Raw genomic sequence first — 21,186 nt, forward strand, 5'->3', positions numbered from 1 at the left:
GGCAGTCTTATGGTGCATATTTGTTGGGAGCTTCACATCAGCTAGTGTATGATCTCTGGTTAGAGGCTCAATGTTTGAGAGATCTTGCTTGTCCAGGTTTGTTGAGAATGCTGGTCACCCTTCTACTCCTCAGCTTCTTCCAAATATTCCCAATTCATCCACAGAATCCCTGGGCTTCTGATCATTGTTGGATATAATATATTAGTATTTGACAGCAGAAAAGGAACATTTCCTCGTAGATTATTGGCCAGTAGCTTGAAGAACAGAAGAAAAAAAAGACAGTATTTTCTTATGTGTGTGCTCTTACTGGAAATCAGAAAATATGTTCTGATTTCATCTTTGCTGATTATTTATTTAGTCTGTGTTTCTCATTGATTATTTGATTTGGTAGATGGTTTCTATGTGTAACCCTGTCTGTCCTAGATCTCATTTTTTCTACACAACATTTTTTGGAAGTTACCAGAGGGCAATCTCCATGAAAGCGAAACGAAGAATAAAATTGTAATAATTAGAGAGTTTAGTTCTCTGAGAGAAAATGAAGAAACTGAATGAGTGCAAGATTTTATGGACACTGTACGGAAGTGCAGTAGATATGATACTTCCTGATATCACTAGAGCAACCAGTGAGACTGATTCTAAAACTAGACACATGCACTAAAACCCAATATTTGGTGGTTATGTACCAACTTTACATTTGACAGAATTCCTAAATATTTGTTCAGAAATATGATTTTTCCCTGATCTTTTGGGTAGAATTTCTCTCTGGTCGCATTAAAATGATATAAATCTTGGGTACAAAAATACATCCAAGCATCCCTGCACTGGATGCCAAGATGGAGAAGATCTCCACAGCAACCATGTGTTTGCCCTTAGTGCTATGGTAGACAGGGAGGAAGGTGACCCAGACACTACAGAATACTAGCATGCTGAAGGTCAAGAACTTGGCTTCATTGAATGTGTCAGGCAGATTCTTGGCCAAGAAAGCCACAGAGAAGCTTCCAAGTGCCAGGCAGGCCAAATATCCCAGGATACAGTAGAATGCAGTATCTGAGCCCTTGTTGCACACAATGATGATGTGGCCATGGAGAGTGTGTTCATCAATATCAACAAAGGGAGGAGAAACTGCTAGCCAGATTGCACACAGAACACATTGGAGTAGGGAACATATGGGAATAATGTAGTTGGGTGTCCCTGATACCAGGAAGTATCTCAATCTTCTTCCTGGGTCTGTGACTTTGAAAGCCAGAACCACAATGACTGTTTTGGCCAGAACTGTGGAAACAGCTACAGTGAATACAATTCCAAATGTGATTTGCTGTAAGACACAGATGACTCTGTTTGGAAGGCCAATGAAGAAAAAGGAGCACAGAAAACAGAACATGAGTGACATGAGTAATAGGTAGCTGAGGCTTCTGTTATTGGCCTTCACAATAGGAGTGTCATGGTGCTTCACAAAGACACAAAGTACCAGAGCTGTGAATGCAGAGAAACAGAAGGCCATTAAGGCAAGTGCCATCCCCAAGGGTTCTTCATAGCTTAGAAAGGTGACACCTTTCTGAATACATTTGTTCTGTTCAGTGTTGGCATATTGGTATTCTGGACAATTCACGCATTGATCCATATCTGATTTCCAAAGGAAAGCTTAGTTAGGTCTGCTTTAGAAATTTTATTGTCAATGTATTTCAAGTAAGGGTAATGAAAGAAGCCTTGCAATGCTGCCTTTGATGCTGATATGTAATGTGAAGGATGCTGTTGCCGAGCATTGATTTCAATTCATAATGTCCATAAAGATTTAAAGGAAATAAAACCAAGCAATTTGTACTTTGTATACTTAACTTGATTGTATCGTTTATGATGTTAATAGAAAGAGGTTTGTGGTGTGTGGGCGGGTGAGAGTCGAACCAATCTCTGAGGACCAGCAAAAAGAATATAAACAGGTAACCTCAGATAATAAGAGCATGGGTGAACCCACCAAAATGCACCAGACACTTGGGAGGTCAGAGACCTTAGAAGAAATGTACTACAGTAGATAGAGGGAACATACAGAGCCCACCTCTTGCTGGAAGATAGGACATCAAGTGAGTGATGGGGTTCCCATCCCATAGTCACATCTCTGACCTATAATTGTTCCTGTCTGAAGGCAAGGATGAAATAGAGAGGAGCCTGAGGAAAAGAAGGTCCAATGACAGGCCCAAAGTGGGATCTAGGTCAAGAGGAGGTCTTATGGCCTCACATTTTACTGAGGCCCTGGAGCACTCACAAAAAGGATCTATCATGACTTACCTCCTAAATACATTTATTTGCACACAACCAATGGACAGAAGCAACTAACCCCTGAATTAGGGAAGGCTGAAAGTAGTTGAGGAGTAAGGTGATCTTGCAGCTGGTCTCAATTAATCTTGACCCCAGAAATCTCTCAAACAATATACTACCAAACAGACACCAAACACCAGCTGATATGGGTCCCTCAATACAGTAAAGGTCTTCTGTGCCTGTGTTCATTCAGAGAAGATGCACCTAACCCTCAAAGACGGAAGGCCCCAGGGAGTTTAGAGGTCAGGTGGTGTGGGGCATTGGTCTATGCACAGACAGGGTGGTCTCCAGTCGAGCTGGGATTCAGTGGTCATAATTTACCTACATAGGAGGGAAGGAGTTTTCTCATGGTCCTGGAACTGTGGCTCCTGCCTAAGTTACCTTCTACTACAGTCTCCACAAGAGAAACAAGGCTAGAAGTAGGCATGAGTAGGCAATATCCCAAGCCTTTGACCTTTAGGCTAAACTCCTCCCCAGTTACCTAGCAACAGAAAAGATAGCATATTTTAAAAGGGTCTGATTGGGCACTCCTTGCCCCCCTCTCTCTGTCTCTCTCTCTGTCTCTCTCTCTGTCTCTCTCTCTGTTTCTCTCTGTCTCTCTGTCTCTCTCTCTGTCTCTCTCTGTCTCTCTCTCTGTCTCTGTCTCAGTCTCTGTCTCTGTCTCTCTCTCTCTCTCTCTCTCTCTCTCTCTCTATCTCTCCTTTGTTCCCTTGCTCTTACTCTCCTCTCAATCTCCCCCTCTTACTCTCTCTTTTTTTTCTACCCCCTTTCTCTCTCCCACATTGTTTCTTTCTCTTGGCCTTTCTACAATAAAGCTCTAAAAGCATAGACAGTCTCTGATCATCAAGGCTGTGCTCACTCTTGCCAGTGTGGGAACCTGTTTTTCCTCTTCCCTCACTCCCATAACCCCTGGGCTACAGGGTGTTGCCCCAGGGCCCCCATGTTGGGCTGCCCCTTGTCCATCCCCTGTTGAATGAGTCAGAGGCTTGGATGCCCACCCAGAGCTGAATGGAAAGTGTCTGGCAGCCCACCCATGTCTGCCTGTCCAGGGCATAAGTGGAATTCTAGCGGGACATGGGTCCTCACTCCCCCCCTCTTTCCCCAGGCCCCCTTTTAGTTCTTATAAGGTGGTGTGGGGGATGGGAGTTCAAAGTGAAGACAGGTTGGGTTGGGGAGAAGGTGTGGGATGTGGAGTATTCAGTCGGTCTATGGGGGGATGGGGAATGGAATATGAAATGTAAAAAATAAATAAAAAAATAATGTTATTAGAAAGCTAAGATTTTGTAAGCCATTTTTTTGGTTCTATGTTAACATCAAGTAGATTATTTAATTCAGAGAAGATACATTCATAAACCACAATGTGTTTGGGTATATTTTATAAATACAAAACCCTATACTGACTGTTTTCTAAGATCAGTGACTATTTTATGAATTGATTCCCTATGACACATTGAGATTCTGACTTCTACTGGGAAAAGTAGTATAATAGCTGCTGGAGAATTTACTAGCTCAAACTTGTTGACACAGAAACATCACAAAATTGAACAGGTAGGCTGTATGTATATGTGTGCGTTCATGTGAAGGTAGATATTGCATTATTGTATTTAAGTGATTCCTGTCATAAGTCATATAAGAAGGAGGAATATGAGAGGAAATATAATGTTTATGTTTGAATAGTAGAAAATACTAATGAAATGAGCCCTAAGATGTTTCCTCATCTGGGAATAATTAATCAAAAGTTCTGGTTATTGTTCATGATGTGCACTAATTTTAGCACTGAAGGAAAAATATCTCTGTAGATACTTTGTACTAAAAGTTCCTTCACCTTGATTCCTTCTTCATATGGAAAGCTGAGCACTTTAATTCTTTCCTCACCTCCATTTGTATGAGAATCAAGGATGAAATCAGTGCTGAGAAACAGAATGAGCAAAATCACAGAGGAATCCTCTGGAAAGGGTGGTAACCCAGATGGTTTGCGTTAAGCAATAATACTCCATTCTAAAATTGTAATCCCCAACATGGTAACAACATGAACAGTGATTGTAATTGAACTTAATTTCCAAGTCATTTCAGAGAATGTTGATGGGCTTCCTTGGTTTTCAGAATTCTTATCTTCAACAATGCATTTGTGGACAGATATAATTTGATAAGTTGCCTAAGATTCTAAGAAGGTGGACTAGATATAAATAGAATATGTTGTTCTACCAGAGAATCTGAGTTCAGATCCCAGTACCCATGATAGATATCTCACAAGTAAATATAAATTTAATGACAGAAGTATTATTTGCTCATATGTGCACCTGTATATGTGTTATCCACTCCACACACATAAGCAATTAATGCAATAAAATATTTTATGGAATTTTTGTATTTAATTTTGATGAACATATTAATTTTTTAATGTCTAAAACAATTTTGTATACTTTAAATTTGTTTTCAAGCACAGTATATGTTAAAATGTATGACTTCAAAAGACAATTTCGTAGATTGCTTGGTTTTACTCCATGCATCATGGAAATAAACTCAAACTGTAAGCCTTAGCAACAAATGACTTAACTGTTTAACTGTCTCACAAGCATAATATGTCTTTTAAGAATTTTAATTCATTATGTAGAAGGAAAGGCAAAATATTTGAAAAGGTAACCATAAACTTATTTCATTTTGCCAACCCTAAAAAATTATCTTAATAATGGGTGTAATATGTAATATACTCAATATGAGTCTTATGGTATATTCCAATTCATAGGTCAACTCTTATCCCCTACATCCTGGATTCTTACTACATCTGGTTTTGAACATGGCTCTCTTAATATCACATACTTAGCATTTTTTTCATAAATTTTCAAATACCTTTGTCTTCTATATTAATCTTTCAGAGAACATGGATTTTGCGCCTAGTAGCCTCTTGATCTAATCCAGTAGATTAAATATAATATTCAGTTCTTCATGGGCTCTTATATGTATATAGTGTGCATAATCATATTTAGGATAGATAGATTAATGAACTATGACTAAATCAATACTAACAAAATTAGTGACTAAAATCTAAATGTACATGTAGTTTTATAATAGATTATCTGTTTGGAAAATCTTGTGCAGAATTGCTGGAAATTACAGTTATATTTTCTAAAGTATTTTCTTTATGAAATATAATCTACCATGAATTTTCAATGAGTCAATATGTGGTTCAAGGCACCAGGCATGTTTGTTTGCTTTTGCAAGATTTTGTTAAGGATTTTTATATCTACAAGTAGTAAATTTGATAAGTTATTTACTTTATATCTGCAGTTGCCTTTTAGCTGACTTCATTATTCCAGGATGATGCAAGAGAAATACATATCTTCAGGATTTATCAGAGCAGCAAACACTCACTTGTCTCATTAGAAATTTCATTTTCAGGACAGGGGCTGCAAACAAAACAGCAGGCTGCCATTCCCTCCTTCCATAATCTTCTGAATCCAGGACTACAATCTGCACTGCACACAGAGGATGGCATCTGAGAAAAATTAGACACATATTGATAATGAGTTTTAGAAGGTTCTTTTATGTTTTAGATTAGCACATTAAGATTTCAATAAGCTCATTTTATTCACACAATCTGATTGGCATTTATTTGTTTGGTGTGTGTGTGTGTGTGTGTGTGTGTGTGTGTGTGTGTGTGTGTGTGTGTTTTGAGGCAGGGTTTCTCTGTGTAGCCCTGGCTGTCCTGGAACTCACTTTGTAGACCAGGCTGGCCTCGAACTCAGAAATCTGCCTGCCTCTGCCTCCCAAGTGCTGGGATTAAAGGTGTGTGCCACCTCTGCCAGGCCCCTGATTGATGATTTACAATGTCCATTATTTCATGGACAGAAATGAATATTGGAAATGCATTGAAGAAATGTTGCATATTATCTGAGTGTCTAGTAATTTAGGAAAAAGAGCTGATATTGAGCTGTATGTGAAAACTACAGAAGTTGCAACCTGATGTTTTTTAGTTAATTATTTTCAACTTGGTACTAAGTGCTATGAACAGAGGAAACTTAATTGAAATATTCTCTCAGCCAACACTAGCCTGTCCTCATATCTTTGAAGCATTTTCTTCTTTGGTAATTGATATAAGAATGCCCATCTTACTGTGGGCACTTGAGCCAGTAAGTAGTGTTCTTTTAAGATCTCTTGGAAAAAAAACAGCCTAAAGTAATGTTGGCAGTTTTTCCATTAATGGGAGAATCAGAAAAATGTTTTGGGAAACTGATATTAAAAGATTTTGCCTTGCCTTATCATAAAGAAAAAAATCTATTATTTAGTTCCAGTTTCCTGATATCCACACTTGTCTTTCTATAACTATAAGCCATATGTCAAATCACACCTTCCTCCTCACTTTCCTTATTATCAAAGTTTAATTTAAGCAACAGAGAAGCAAGTTAGTATTTGAAGAAATTTGTAATAGGAAAAATATGTCCTTCAGTCACAGATAACAAATATGACCTCAACTAAATTACTGTTGCAAAGCAAGAGAAAATGTATATAAAAAATTGTGGAGTATGCAGACGCTGGTTTAATATGATTGGAGATGATAAATTAATCCGTAGCGACCTTGAATATGGAGTATTCCATGACGTCAATATGCTCTACAGTGGCTTCAAATTTTGGAAAAGGGCTGGATAAATATTAGATTGTTTAAAGTTAATTGATGATTTGAAGAATTCTTTCTATATTTTTGATATTGTTGAAAAGGGTCTTACATTTTTCCCATCAAAGATCAGAGAATCAGAGAATATTTCCCCCGCCCATCATTTTCTCTCTCTCTCTCTCTCTCTCTCTCTCTCTCTCTTTCTTTTCTTTCTTTCTTTCTTTCTTTCTTTTTTTCTTTCTTTCTTTCTTTCTTTCTTCCTTCCTTCCTTCCTTCCTTTCCTCCTTTCCTCCTTTCCTCCTTTCCTCCTTCCTTCCTTCCTTCCTTCCTTCCTTCCTTCCTTCCATCCTGTCTTCCTTTCCCTTTCTCTTTCTCTTTCCCTCTTCCCCTCTTTCCCTCTTTCCCTCTTCCCCTCTTTCCCTCTTTCTTTCTTTCTTTCTTTCTTTCTTTCTTTCTTTCTTTCTTTCTTTCTTTCTTTCTCTCTTCCTTCCTTCCTTCCTTCCTTCCTTTCCTTCTTTCTTTCTCCCTTCCTTTTTTTTTTTGAGACAGGGTTTCTCTATATAACCCTGGCTGTCCTGGAACTCATTTTGTAGACCAGGCTGGCCTCAAACTCAGAAATCTGCCTGCTTCTGTCCCTCATGTGCTGGGATGAAAGGTGTGTGCCAACATGCCTGGCTCCCATCATTTTCTTTAACTGTATATTAACCCTTTGTTATATTTGAAAGACTATTTTGAGTTAGAGTATGAGAAGTCTGCATACTTTTTTACTTTATGATAATTTATTTTAAGGTAGTGTCTCCATATAACACACGGTTGTTTGGGCCTCACAATATAGGGTAGAGTGGGAAGAAACAGACCGAGATTTCCAGACTTTGTCTCTAAAGTGCTTGGATGAAAACATGAATCACAAAAACAACATGATATTTTTTGTGACTTTCATAGACAAAATTTCCTCTGCATGTATTATAGTATTGTAAATAGTTTTGTGAAAGAAAATGTTCTAATATCAATATAGGTTCCTTCTGTTCAATCACTATTTTTGTTTCTTTATCTATGAATTAATGTTAGATTTGGCTAAGAGACATTTCTGAAGGTTTTTGGAAAATATGTAATTCTCTATTTTGTCATGTATTGCATTTGATAGAACTGCATATATTGAAGTATGCTTGCATCCCTGAAATAAATTCTCCCTTAGAGGAAGAAAACAGGGGGAGGGAAAAAATAGGAGAAAAATCAGGTATGGTAGAAGATGGAAGATGTGTACAGAGGTCAGGAAATAGAACAGAGGTGTATAGCAGTCAGGGATGGGTTCTTTGGGTAGCAACCAGAGAGTCACAGATGCCAGGAAATCAAGAGCATCCCAGGAACACGTAGGGATGACATTAGCTGAAATATCCTAGAATTGGGAGGAAGAATGTGTTGATACCATGTCTAGAGGTTATTCATGGCCCCCCAGTTGAGGAATAGGGCCACCCACACATCCACAAAATTTTAACCCAGAATTGTTCCTGTCTAATGGAAATTACAGGGCAAAGAGTAGAGCAGAGTCAGAAGGAAAGGACACACAGAGACTACCCCACCTGGAGATCAATCACAAATGCAGACACCACACCCAGACACTATTGTGGATGGCCAGAAGTGTTTACAAAGAGTAGTCTGATACAGCTATCTCCTGAGAGGCTCTGCCAGATCCTGACCAATACAGATATGGATGCTCACAGTCAACCATTGAACTGAGCACAGGGACCCCAATGGAGGTGTTAGGGGAAGGACTGAAGGAGTTAAAGTTTCCTATCTGGCAACAATGGGAGGGGAGTCCTTTGGTTCTGTGAAGGCTTGATGCCCCAGTGTAGAGGAATGCTTAGGTGCTGAGGAAGGAGTGGGTAGTTGGGTGGGAGAGCATCCTCAAAGAAGCAGGGTAAGGGGGGATGGTATAGTGGGTTTGCGGAAGGGAAACAGGGTAAAGGAGTAACATGTGAAATGTAAATAAATGAAATCTCCCATTTAAAAAATTGAAAAAAAAAGCCACAAATAGCAAAATTACAATAAAAATGGGAGTATAATTCATGGGTAGCTTTTAGCCTAACACATATTAGGTTCAATCTTCAACTCTAAGAATGTAATAAACAACAGTAAAGTAAGAGCAGGGTTTTTTTTTTTTTTTTTTTTGTTAAGGCTTTATATGTCTTACTTTTATTAAGCCAAAGGCAGCTGGGCAGTGGTGGCACACACCTGGGAGGCAGAGGCAGGCAGATTTCTGATTTTGAGGCCATCATGGTGTACAGAATGAGTTCCATGACAGCCTGATAATAAAACTAGTTTTTTGATTTTTTATAGTTTTTTTTTTTTTTTTTTGGCTTTAGCCTCTTTTATACCAGTTGAATGTTAGGAATATGATTGCATTTTTCCCATAAAAGCCCTACTACATATCAGGCCAAATTCAAGGCACACAGGTAAAAAATAATAAATTTGTGTGTGTGTGTGTATATATATACATATATATATAATTATATAAACTTGCTATTTACTTACTGTCTCTTCATATAAAATATTAAAGTATACTGTGATAAATGATACTTATATTTTCATGCAGTGTGCCACATAGATACATATGAGGGGTATCTAACACTCATTTATTGCCATGTAGTGCTTCCGAAATATTTTTTAAGTACCACAGCTCCAAAAATAACAATTTTCTGAGTGAATGATAAAGAGTTGACAAAAATCCAAAGTAGAAAAAAGAATGAGCAAGCCAGGATTATCAGCAGTTGTGGAGGTATATTAACTCTGATTAGTTTGCAAGCAAAACTGAGAATCAGTCTCATCCCACAAACCTCAAGAAGTCCTGTCTACAATAGATGGAATTGTCAAGTGGAAGTAATGAGTTGGTCATATTTGGGCTCACATATTAATGGGATTGTATTTTCACAATTTTGCTCCCAAGTCCTGAGCACATTCAGTTTATATAAGATTAATTTCCAGGTAGGGGAACACAGCATTTGTGAGTCACAAAAAAATTCCTACTGTCCCTTGTATTTGGTAATTATGCTATGGTTAATCAGTGATAAAAGAAGATACCAACAGTGTTTGACTACCAGATTCTTGTGTTTTGGCTGGCTTTGAAAAGGACAGTCTATTTCAGGGTGTTTGTGTAGAATTCCCTTTGACATATAACATCACTTTGTCCAAGGAATTCCTTTTGCAGTTTGACATTAATAGTTTATAGGTGATTCTTCTTATGTTTGTTCACATGCAAATGTGGAATAAATAATTTGTATCAGTAGTTTATGATGTTCTGATTGTTGAATTGACAGTTTGAATTATATTTTCAAAAATAAAATATTCTTAAACCAAACTGGGAATAATTGTCACTCAATATTCTCTCACTAACTCATGCTTCATTCACTACTATTCATATGAGGTATGAAGTTGTATTTCGTGGTCTTTTCACCTAGCTCAATTTCATATGTCTAGTTACCATAATGTGTTAGTAAATTTTGTCCTATTATGATGGCTTAGGTTTGTTTAATCTTGTTTTATTTTATTATTCTCCCATAGTATCCTGTCATTTTCTAATGACTAACATAAAGTGGATCTGATGAAAAAGGAAGGAAATAGGAATATTAACAATGGTACATTTGCAAGTAGAACTGACAATTTTTCACATCCCAATAGAAGGAATGGAAACTGTAATTAGTATATATTATGTGAGAATAACAAGTTATTTTCAATAAATAAAACAGTCAAAATTAAAAAAATAATCTCCTTCTTCTCAGAGAATGATCTTTCTTCTGTGTGTTTTGGTAGGTGTTTTTGTCAAGAATTATTCCACACATATCCATCAAATGTATTGTTCTTGAATTACCTTTTTCCCTCTTATTATACATTATACTGTTTTCCTCCATTTTTTAATAAAGAAAAGTTCTCCTCTTGTATATGAATGTGTCTTCCTACCCTCTGCAGGCAACTTAGGAATGTCTTTAAAAATAAACCAGTTTTGTTGTCTTTGATTTCATTTAGAGAATGTGAACAAAAAAGTTCAATTATAACTGAAAATTATTTGTTGCTTTTGTCTGGTTGCTGTTATTGCTGTACTTGAGGTGTATTAATAGCCTGTATTTTTTCTGTTGTTCTAGTGCTGTCTATAGGTTCCTTTGACCTTCTGGTCATCTTAAGTAAAAGGGTGAATGGATTCTTCAAATTTAATAAAAAGTCATGTTTCTATGAATATGAATTTCTGTAACTGTGTTCATTAGCGAACGCGGTGAATGTCCTTTTATTATATGGTAAACATTTTCGGATATAATGACAAGGGTTAGCAATTATGACTGTGGTTTTTCATAACTGTAACATTAGCCTCTTTCATATCAATACCTGTTCCAGAAGTTTAAGGTAAGGGAGGAGATTACTGTTTCATTAGCACAATTATGTGAAGAAAATTTTGTTTAATTTAAAGGAAAGAAAATCAAACAGTGGTGAAGAACAGGGTTTTTGATTTATTAAATTTCAAAGAATGGTTCTGATATGACAAAGGCATACTGTATGCATGTTTGAAATCTTCAAATAATTGGTAAAAATGTGAAAAATGAAAAAAAATATCATACAGGAGACTAGAAATTGGTTCCTTATGTGACTAAATTGTTCCTTTCAATGTGTTGCCGTGTATTCATCTGACACTGTTTACTGCTCTGTATTATAAACCAGTAAGCTAGCACACACTTACCTTTCTTCTTCCTGTGGCCAACTCAATCATGTCTTCGTATAAGTGAAAGTGTCGACCGTGTGGTAAATATGGGCTGATCTTTCCTAACTTCATCTTAATCCCAAGGTGTTGTGAGAGATTCCCAAAGTGAACAATGTCATATTCATCCTGCATTATTACTCTTTGCTTCATAAACACTTTGTCCCCAAGAGGATTAGTGAAGTAGGTCCTTCTTAGAAAGGAGTTTACCTAAAATACAAGCACTGCACTATAATGTGTATATCATTCCTTCCAGTCATAAAATTCATTCTGATTTCATAGCAAAGGCAAATGTATTTAAAGAAAGAAAGAGAGGAATCACAACAAATGCAATTGCATAAATGAAATTATCAGAATATTACAAGAATTTCAGTTTTCTCAGCGAAGAAAACCAAACACAAACAGAGAAAAAAATGCAGATCCAAACACAGGTATGCAACACACACACACACACACACACACACACACCCCAAACACACACACACAAACACACAAATATACATACAGACACCTAGAGAGGCTCACATCTTTTCCAAGTCACACACATAATACAGCTATACATTTATTCACAAACAAATATACGTACATGTTGACAAACATATGTAAATATTCACGCACATAAATGACAATTAGATCCATTCAAATAAAAACACAGATATGAAATCACACAAAATAATACACTGGCACACATACAACCACACACACAGACATACAGATACACAGAGAGAGAGAGAGAGAGAGAGAGAGAGAGAGAGAGAGAGAGAGAGACTGACAGCAAAACACGGGGAGAGTTATGAATATTTAAGGACCAGCCATGAACAATATTGACACACAGAGATTTTTATACTCACACGTAAAGACAAAAAGGAAGGCAAAGGCCTTGCCAAGTACAAAGAAATAGGCAGACACATACTTAGTGAAGCAGGTACAAATCCGTATAAGTACTTATAAACACTTACAAAATACATACATTGTACACAATGAAACCTACTCTCACAAAACCCCAAAGAAAGATACACACATATATAAACAAACACTTATAGAAAGAACTTCCTACATAGAAAAAAATTGTTGCTCACTTCCACTTTCATACAGAGAGATAAACATATATGTTGAAAGTAACACAAATGTAAACACAGATACACAGAAAGAGTAGAAAATATACATATACACAGTGAGAAGCATACATTCACACATATAAACACATTTCTACAGACAGAAATGAATACCAACACTATTTCTTGTTTAGTTACTCTCGGAAAAACCAGAATGTTCTCCAGAGCCTACACTCTTGGCAGAATCACTGGATTACACTAATGAAAATAATTCCTCCAAATGATTTCCATAGAATTGACAAATATAAATAAAAACTCATCTTCTAATCATGGAGAAAATTAATGAGGAAAGACTGTTTATATCCAATATTGGAAGTGGCAAGCTAATAGATATTTGGGTGCTCTGTATGAAACTACACAATTTCATTGCTAATCTGTGAATTCCTTTTTCCAAACACATTCATAACAATCTATAGATTTGCTTTTGTTAAGGTAAAATGTTTGGAAAAAATATATATCTTATTTCTTTAAGTCTGGGCATCTGAAATGCTCTAAACAACTATGCAATTGAAGACACCAATCCTCGGCCAATAGAAGAAACTTTTACCTTCAAGCAGTGAGAACTGGCTCTTTTTCCATTGTCTGTTGCCTGATTATCAGCCTGTTGCAGATTCATCTCGTGGAGGGCATGGGCTATGGCATGCACAGCATTGTATATGTTATGACTACTCTCACTAAAGGTCATGTCAAACTTCTGTTCCATTAGCCAATCAAATGAGGCATCAGATGAATTGTTCTTCAGTATTTTACAGTTAGATGCTGAGTCTTCATAGTTAAAATATTTCCACTCTTGCATTAGTAGATATAAATCTGTGTTTCTGACATGGAACCATGTCTGTACAAAATTTTTAAAGCCAGAAATCTCACCATGGTGGGGTAGAAAAGTAAGTGATCCATAGAATGTGCCATGATTTATGTCTGTATTACTGGTAGGGAAATTCCATTCTATTGTGGTGATCCATATTCTCTGTAAAGTGGGAGGGTCCAACATTCTGAAGATCAAGTCAATGAAATTGTATGTTTCTCCATAAATGATAATAATATTTGTTAATGACATCACAATTTGGCTGTAGTACATTTCAGTTGTATGTGGAAGTGAAACGTCATCAACAGAGATCATTTTCACAAACGCAAAGCAAATTTCCTTGTTTTCACTCTGTTTCTTCAACTCTAAAAGAAATTGGTTTCCTTGATCGTCATCTGGAATGACAAGGCCAATCCAGTTCCATTTGAAGTAAAGTATGAAGGAGACCATTGCCAATGCTAGAGATGGGCCTTTTGGGGCCATCTGATAGAGATAGGGATATTGTTCATCATCACTGAACACAGATTGGAAAGGTCCATAGGTAAGCATAAGGAGCTACAACACAAGGAGCAGCATGAGGTGAGGTGCATGTGAAAACACTTGTAATCATATTTACCTGCAAACAGTTGATTACCTGTTACTTTTTCTCATATCTCTGATTCAAATTAGCAAATGTGGAAGCCTGGCACATCCACTTCTAATGGAAACAGCAAGCATAGCTGTTTGACAAAGATGTAACAAATGTGTTCACATGTTATAATGACTGCCTTTCTGTCTTTCAGTTTTAGTCTTGATATCTGTGTTTCATATGTTTGAAGGGAATTTTATACTTTTACAATTTGGAGATATTTGATTAATATTTTTTAAAAAAGACTTTTATGCCATAATCCATAAATACTTCTAAGATTGAAGAGGAAAGTCCTGTACATAATACTGATATAGCATTTGGAAGAGATATTCTTATATTGCCCTACTTGACAGTAATAGTGAAAACTAGAGGTTGTGACTCACATAAAACTGCCAGAGATCTCCTTTTTAAGTTTTGTTCTGAATTACTCTGGCAATGTCTGTGTCTGTGCCTCCTCAAGAAACACACAATAAGATCAAAGTATCTGTAAAAATATAAACTAGATTTTGCAGCCTAAAAGTGTTAGCAGCAAATTGGAATAGAAAAACTCTTCTTAATATATACCCAGGTAATTCTGGTGCAAAATAATTGGGATTCATAAGCTGTACATCTTGAGGAAAATATATGGAAATGAAGGTAGATTGAATGGTATTTTGTCCTCCTTCAAAAGTGATTATAATGTTTTAAAAATCTTCATGTGGAAAAATATGGAAGAATGAGGTATTGGAACCCCATAATTCCTCCTTCTTAGAAAAGTTCACTAGTGAAGTTCTAATCTTGTATCTTACGATATGGAAGCAAAAGGTTAAAACAAGATAAAACATAGCAATAAATTCTACAGAGTATATAATAATATTATATACTAATAATAATATAATAATTTAAATTAATTACATTAATAATTTCATCATATTATTAAAGAAAACGACTTATTACAGGTATAGCACTATGGGTGTGAAATTTTTGCCAGGGATGTAATGTCAATTTAAATTCTGACTTTTAATAGTTGGTCATACACTCACAGGTAGTCAAATGACTAACTCCACAGACTGGATTGGAGATTTTCATCCTTTCTAGTACCACTGAAATGTCATGAGTTGCCAGATTAAGAATGGTATTTCATGCATTTACAAGAATAAAAATACTCCAGTTAGTTAAAAGTTTGGTTATAGAGAAAATGTTGGAAAATTTATTTCTGTTCCATCACAGCTTTTCTCTGATGACTAAACTTATAACACCACCATAATTCTATTATTTCATAGTTTACCAATGATAATTTAATCTTATAACCAAGATGAAGATAACACCTATCTGGGGACAGAAATAACATGCTCTATATTTTAGAACAGCGTGAACAAATCTCTGCCTGCTGAGATTTGTGTAAATAATGAAACACTCTGACTGACAGTCAGCTAAGGCTGTAAGATTCTCTCTGCCACCATGCCAGACTCAATTCTCCATGGCCTCTTCTATTCTATCTTGCTGGTATCTTTCTACTTCTGGTGGTAGCCCTTAGCAAAAGGCCTAACATGTTTCTGAATAGTAAGTATCCTGGGATTACTTAGATTGACATAAGCATAAGTCCAAACACATCCATTAACTTTTTTAATAGCTATCAAAATCCCCCAAAGAAACATGATGTTAAGAATTCCTGGCCAATGATAACTCACACGTGGAGATAAGAAGCTGTTCAGGTAATTCCAGGAACTTAAAGACACCTCCCAATTGGATTCTGAAAGCAGAAAGGAACACATAGTCTCTTCATTACAGAAATAATCATGGATAGGGCTTTGTTTTTTTTTATGAAATAAATATGGTGTGGGTATTCCAGTTTTTCTATCACAGTGGCCCAAAGTGTATCTTATAATCAAAGACATATTTGGTAAAAGATCAGGATTTCTATTGATTTCATCCATTGCAAACACCAATGCCAAAGCATATTTGTGGTTTTTAGTTGTTTTTCTGTAAAAGAGTACAGTGTTTATTATGGACAGATGATTATACATGAACATTTGTACTCAATAGAAGCACTACGCTATACTGGAAGTTTCTGCATCTGACATCTAAAGACGGGAACAAATGACTTTTGTTATAAGATTGGATTGACAGATGGACCTGAAAAATAGAAAGCAGTTTAAAGTTCATGACGGTGTTGGTCCCATAAATAAGGGATGGTATTGACCTCATCCACAGAGATAATTTCCATTTTTGTTTTTGAACGCTTGATCAGAAGGTAAAGAGAAAACCACAGATATTGACAAAAAAGTAATCCTGATCATGTCTTTGTTTTGAAATTATTGAGCAAGAAATAGATTTGTTATTAGAGCCACTGACTTCATGATATTTTCTTGTGAAATTAACTGAATTGGTTAAGGAAATGAAACCATAGCCAGGAGTGGTGTCACATGCCTTTAATCCCAGCACTTGGGAGGCAGAGGCAGGTGGATTTCTGAGTTTGAGGCCAGCCTGGTCTACAAAGTGAGTTCCCAGACAGCCAGACCTATACAGAGAAACCCTGTCTTTAAAAAAAAAGAAAGAAAGAAAGAAAAGAAAAGAAAGAAAGAAAGAAAACCATGATTTATCAATGCATAATTGTCTCTCTAGCAACATTTGATACCTGTACTCATAACCACTTACAATTAGTGGCCAAAATTCTTCACATATCCCTTTATATCTATCCTCATGCTGTTATTTTTTCAATCTTTTATTGAAATAAAATATTTTCTAAAGATTTATTTTTAATTAAATTCAAAAATCAAACACAAATTTGGTAATTGATACAGGTCAATATTTAAGTTTGTATGTATTTGAGCAAGGACTATTTAGGTTATAAGATTGCAATACATCCAAATGTTTTATAAGATACTTTCCTGTAGACTATCCTCAATTCAAATGCACAGTTATGCAGCAGTGGCAGGTCTTTAATGCAGAGATTAAGGGCTTGTCCCACCACTGATGTATCATTCTCCCACTTCCTATTTACAAAGAAATGTGATATATTCACTCTGAATATTTTATTCATTATAAATTAATTTCTAGGAAACATCTTTGACAACCTTTGTCATTACACTAAAACAGTTCTATTATCCTACTGAGAACTCAGAAAATAAGGAATATCTGTGATATTTGTATATTCCAGTATTATATGCTTATAATATGGAAGAGAATATTTGTGTAATTTTATGGAATATAATCATTGTTTTCTTTTAAATAAAAGTGGACTTATAGACCATGGGAATTGAATAATACCATATTGGCTTTGTTTATGTTTTTGAAAAGAATAATATCTCCTGTTTTATCCTTGTCATTTCATATAATTTTATCAATAAATTCTATATGAACACCTGCATATTTACTGATTAGAATGAAGTAAATACAATCAGTCTTTCACTAAAAATTATACAACTATTGTATTTTCATTTTATACCCTAAAATAGGTCATTTTAGAACATTCTTTATTACCACACACACACACACACACACACACACACACACAAACATAGAAATCTCAGTTAAAGTTTAATAATATACAAAATAAATTTGAGAGTAGACGTTGTTCAATGCTCAAACTACTACCTATAACTGAAATTTAGGAAACATCAGTTACTTAAGATGTCTGTGTAGCCTAGTAGTCTAAAGGGCTGTGTTTTAAAACAATGATCAACAATCAACAAAAATTGGTATTGATACCACGTTGGTAACATGTGCACTAATATTTACTAAAATTATTATAATAAATCCCACAAGATTTAGATATTTTAAAAGGGCCAGAGATTAACAAACTGTATACATGAATGAAGAAGACATTTTTCTTAAATAATAACAAAAAAACTAATAGAAAGCTCCTGTGTTACTGCTCTCAAACATTCCAACTATCCCACAATACAATTGTAACCCATGCCAGTGATAAGGGAAATAAGCAGACACCACTGTTATTGATAGCCTGCCTATTCAAAGAATGTAATCATATCATTGGATTCCATATGTTCCAAGTATGGTTTACTCTAAAGAGAGTGCCCAATTGAACTTTGCAAAACATAAAAGCCAGTGATATACATAAATAGTGTGAAGTACGAAGCCACAGTGCTTTTGGACTTTATCTTTTAAAACACTTAGATGTCTTGACCCCAAATGAGCTAAATATTCCTTGCTCATATACATACAAAGATATCCATCCAGGCATTCATATGAAGTAGGAATTTCTGAGTGCAAGTATCTTCTTTTTCCAAACCTGGTGAAACTTTAGAAGTCAATAAGTGACCACATGCAATGACTTTGAGACAGTAAGTTTGTATGTATGTTAAGTTTCTGACAACTATATGTGCCATGAATATTACTGGAACCAGAATATGCTCTAGGAGCAGCAGACTTATGGAAGAACTGTCAGCAGAATTATTGACCATTTATTTACATGTGCTTGGGATAAACATAATGAAATATTACAGAATCAATTTCAATAAGTCATCTCTTCCTAGAGTGCAATATAAAGTGTCAAAAGGCAGGCTTTATGTTAAAGATCAATGTAGATATTCCTTTATTCCTAAGCTTCAAACCTTTAAATCAGAAGCCACCTGGAAGAAAACCAAAACCTCCACTGGATTAATTAAATGGAGAATATAGGATTAAATCTGAAAAGGAATTAAGGCTGTTTCTTGGAGTTCAGACTTAGCACCAGGACAGAAGACTCAAGAATTTGCCAAATCTTCATCCTCAGAGCACTCAAGAAATATTTATGTTCTCATTTCAATTTAAAATACAAACTTACTTACAGAACATTAAGAGTCTTGTTGAAATAATCTTTTTCAATGGGTGTCTGAACAGCTGCCAGGATGAAAGCACAAGATAATCCCAAATATTCATCCGTTGTTTCATCCAAATTTATTCTCCAAAAGCACCTGGGATCAATGAAATTGGCCATGAGAAGTGTAATATTAAGGAGTAAGAAGACCCCCATGAAAACGAACATATTTTTCCTGCCTTAAACCTGGGCAGTGTGGATTGTGAAGTGCCATGCATATCAGCACATCAGATTTCTACCAGCTTTTATTTCTTTGTGCAAAGGTGAGGTTTATTGCATATTTATGACTCATTTTATTTTCAGGTTTCTCCTGAGCCCTGGAAGAAACTTAAATACTTTCTTCCCTGGGGCTCTGCAATTGGAGTCCACAGCCCAAGTAATAAACACATGTAGGTAAATAGGAGGATAATTCATTCTCACTCTCCATGATATCATTCATGTTTGTGAATCTGTGGAAGGAAGTCCCTGTGTTAAAATTTGGTCCTTGGAATGTTTCAACAATCTGATTATGTGACCACAGTTAGAAATGATGTCAGTGGATTGTATCACATTATTCACAGTGAGACATCCAGTAATAGCAAAACTGGACCTACTGAGAACACAACGGACACTTTATTACACAGTCCAAGTCATGCAGAGGCAGACTCATGTTTACAGTCACTGAGATCCACAGACCATGTAGAGTGTGGACTATGCCACAGAAGTGATAGATAAGAATATCTAAACAAGACCTGTGCTTCCATTATCTTGAGAATCTATTAACAGGTCAAATCCCAAGTATAGGTAATCCAGCTCTATCTGAAATCATACATTCTTCACATATCCACAGTTAATTTACATGGTAAAGATTGAGTTTTAAAGGCTCATCAAGACCCAGAAAATATGCCATGCTTTGTTCTTTATTTCCAATAAAACAACAAGTCACCCTACCTTCCAAAAATTAATTAGTAATGAAAAAATCATATTAATATTTGAATTCCAAGCCATTATCTCCCTCCCATTTGCTCATTTTTTTTTTACTTAATAGCTTAGTCTGACCCATCTATTATATATATATTGTTTTCCTACATTGTTTGTCAGTTTATATTGAGGTACTGGCTGTTAAGAAATCTTATTTACAAATATCTATTATATATCTTAGAAACAAATAGTGAATGTGACAGGACACTGGTTCAATGTGTAAACTTTTCCTATACATTCTTTCTACCCATGTATATTTGGTTGCAGTCTAGAGTCAACAGTGACAATCTGAGAGTTTACTGAATATTGTACACTCATGACCCTGTTTCATTGGATTTGGACTGGAAACAGGCAGAGTTTATATAGGCAGTTCATCAGTTTGGGCAATGATATGCCCCATTTTATGTTTGAATGATACAAACAAGTTTAGTGTTTTGCATTGTATATTTCTGCATTATGTAAAAGTCACTGTTTTTCCTGTGTATGACTTGTGAATCTCTGCTAAATTCAGAGTAGAGAGAGTTGTATCTAGTGGAATGAATGATAATGAAGCACTCTTTCATAAGAATAAAGAGGAGGGCTGGGCGTGGTGGTGCACACCTTTAATCCCAGCAGTCAGGAGGCAGAGGCAGGCAGTTTTCTGAGTTCAAGGCCAGCATGGTCTACAAAGTGAGTTCGAGTAGAGCCAAGGCTATACAGAGAAGCCCTGTCTGGAAAAAACAAAAAACAAAAAACAAAAAAAAAAAAAAAGGAGGAAATTTCTTTTTCAAGTGTGCAAATGAAATATTAAGTAGTTCAGATTTGGTAATTTTTTTGTTTAATTATCATTTTCCAAATTGTATCTTATATCTTGGGTGTTCTAAGTTTCTGGACTAATATCCACTTATCAGTGACTACATATTGTGTGAGTTCTTTTGTGATTGGGTTAACTCACTCAGACTAATGCCCTCCAGGTCAATCTATTTGACTAGGAATTTAATAAATTTATTCTTTTTAATAGCTGAGTAGTGCTCCATTGTGTAAATGTACCACATTTTCTGTATCCATTCCTCTGTTGAGGGGCATCTGCATTCTTTCCAGCTTCTGGCTATTATAAATAAGGCTGCTATGAATATAGTGAACCATGTGTTCTTTTTTATTACATATTTTCCTCAATTAGATTTCCAGTGCTATCCCAAAAGTCCCCCACATCCTTGCCCCCACTCCCCTACCCA

At 35.8% G+C, this 21,186-nt stretch overlaps 1 protein-coding gene across 2 annotated transcripts; it reads right to left on the reverse strand.

Annotated features, from left to right (window-relative positions):
• Positions 1 to 718: 718 nt before the first annotated feature.
• Positions 719 to 19,180, reverse strand: Vmn2r51 (vomeronasal 2, receptor 51). Of its 2 annotated transcripts, none has more exons than XM_017321898.1 (6): positions 18,984 to 19,180; positions 15,885 to 16,176; positions 13,329 to 14,141; positions 11,649 to 11,876; positions 5,686 to 5,809; positions 719 to 1,473 (listed from the first exon to the last, which is right to left on the reverse strand). In XM_017321898.1, the coding sequence occupies exons 1-6, from the start codon at positions 19,178 to 19,180 to the stop codon at positions 719 to 721; spliced, it is 2,409 nt and encodes an 802-aa protein (XP_017177387.1). The 2 variants fall into 2 exon arrangements, with proteins under 2 accessions (XP_017177387.1, NP_001098649.1); NM_001105179.1 differs by having other exon boundaries at positions 719 to 1,623.
• Positions 19,181 to 21,186: the final 2,006 nt, after the last annotated feature.

Source organism: Mus musculus, chromosome 7 (genome assembly GCF_000001635.26).
Source record: "Mus musculus strain C57BL/6J chromosome 7, GRCm38.p6 C57BL/6J".
Lineage (NCBI taxonomy): Eukaryota > Metazoa > Chordata > Mammalia > Rodentia > Muridae > Mus > Mus musculus.

What these genes read in the sequence shown, in the direction of transcription:
- Vmn2r51 (NM_001105179.1), bottom strand. Translation starts at nt 19,180, where the DNA reads ATGTTCGTTTTCATGGGGGTCTTCTTACTCCTTAATATTACACTTCTC. An exon ending in AACAAGACTCTTAATGTTCT is followed by an intron (nt 16,177 to 18,983) that starts GTAAGTAAGTTT and finishes ACTCTTTTACAG; the next exon opens with AAAAACAACTAAAAACCACA. An exon ending in CCAGTTCTCACTGCTTGAAG is followed by an intron (nt 11,877 to 13,328) that starts GTAAAAGTTTCT and finishes CTTGTATTTTAG; the next exon opens with GTAAACTCCTTTCTAAGAAG.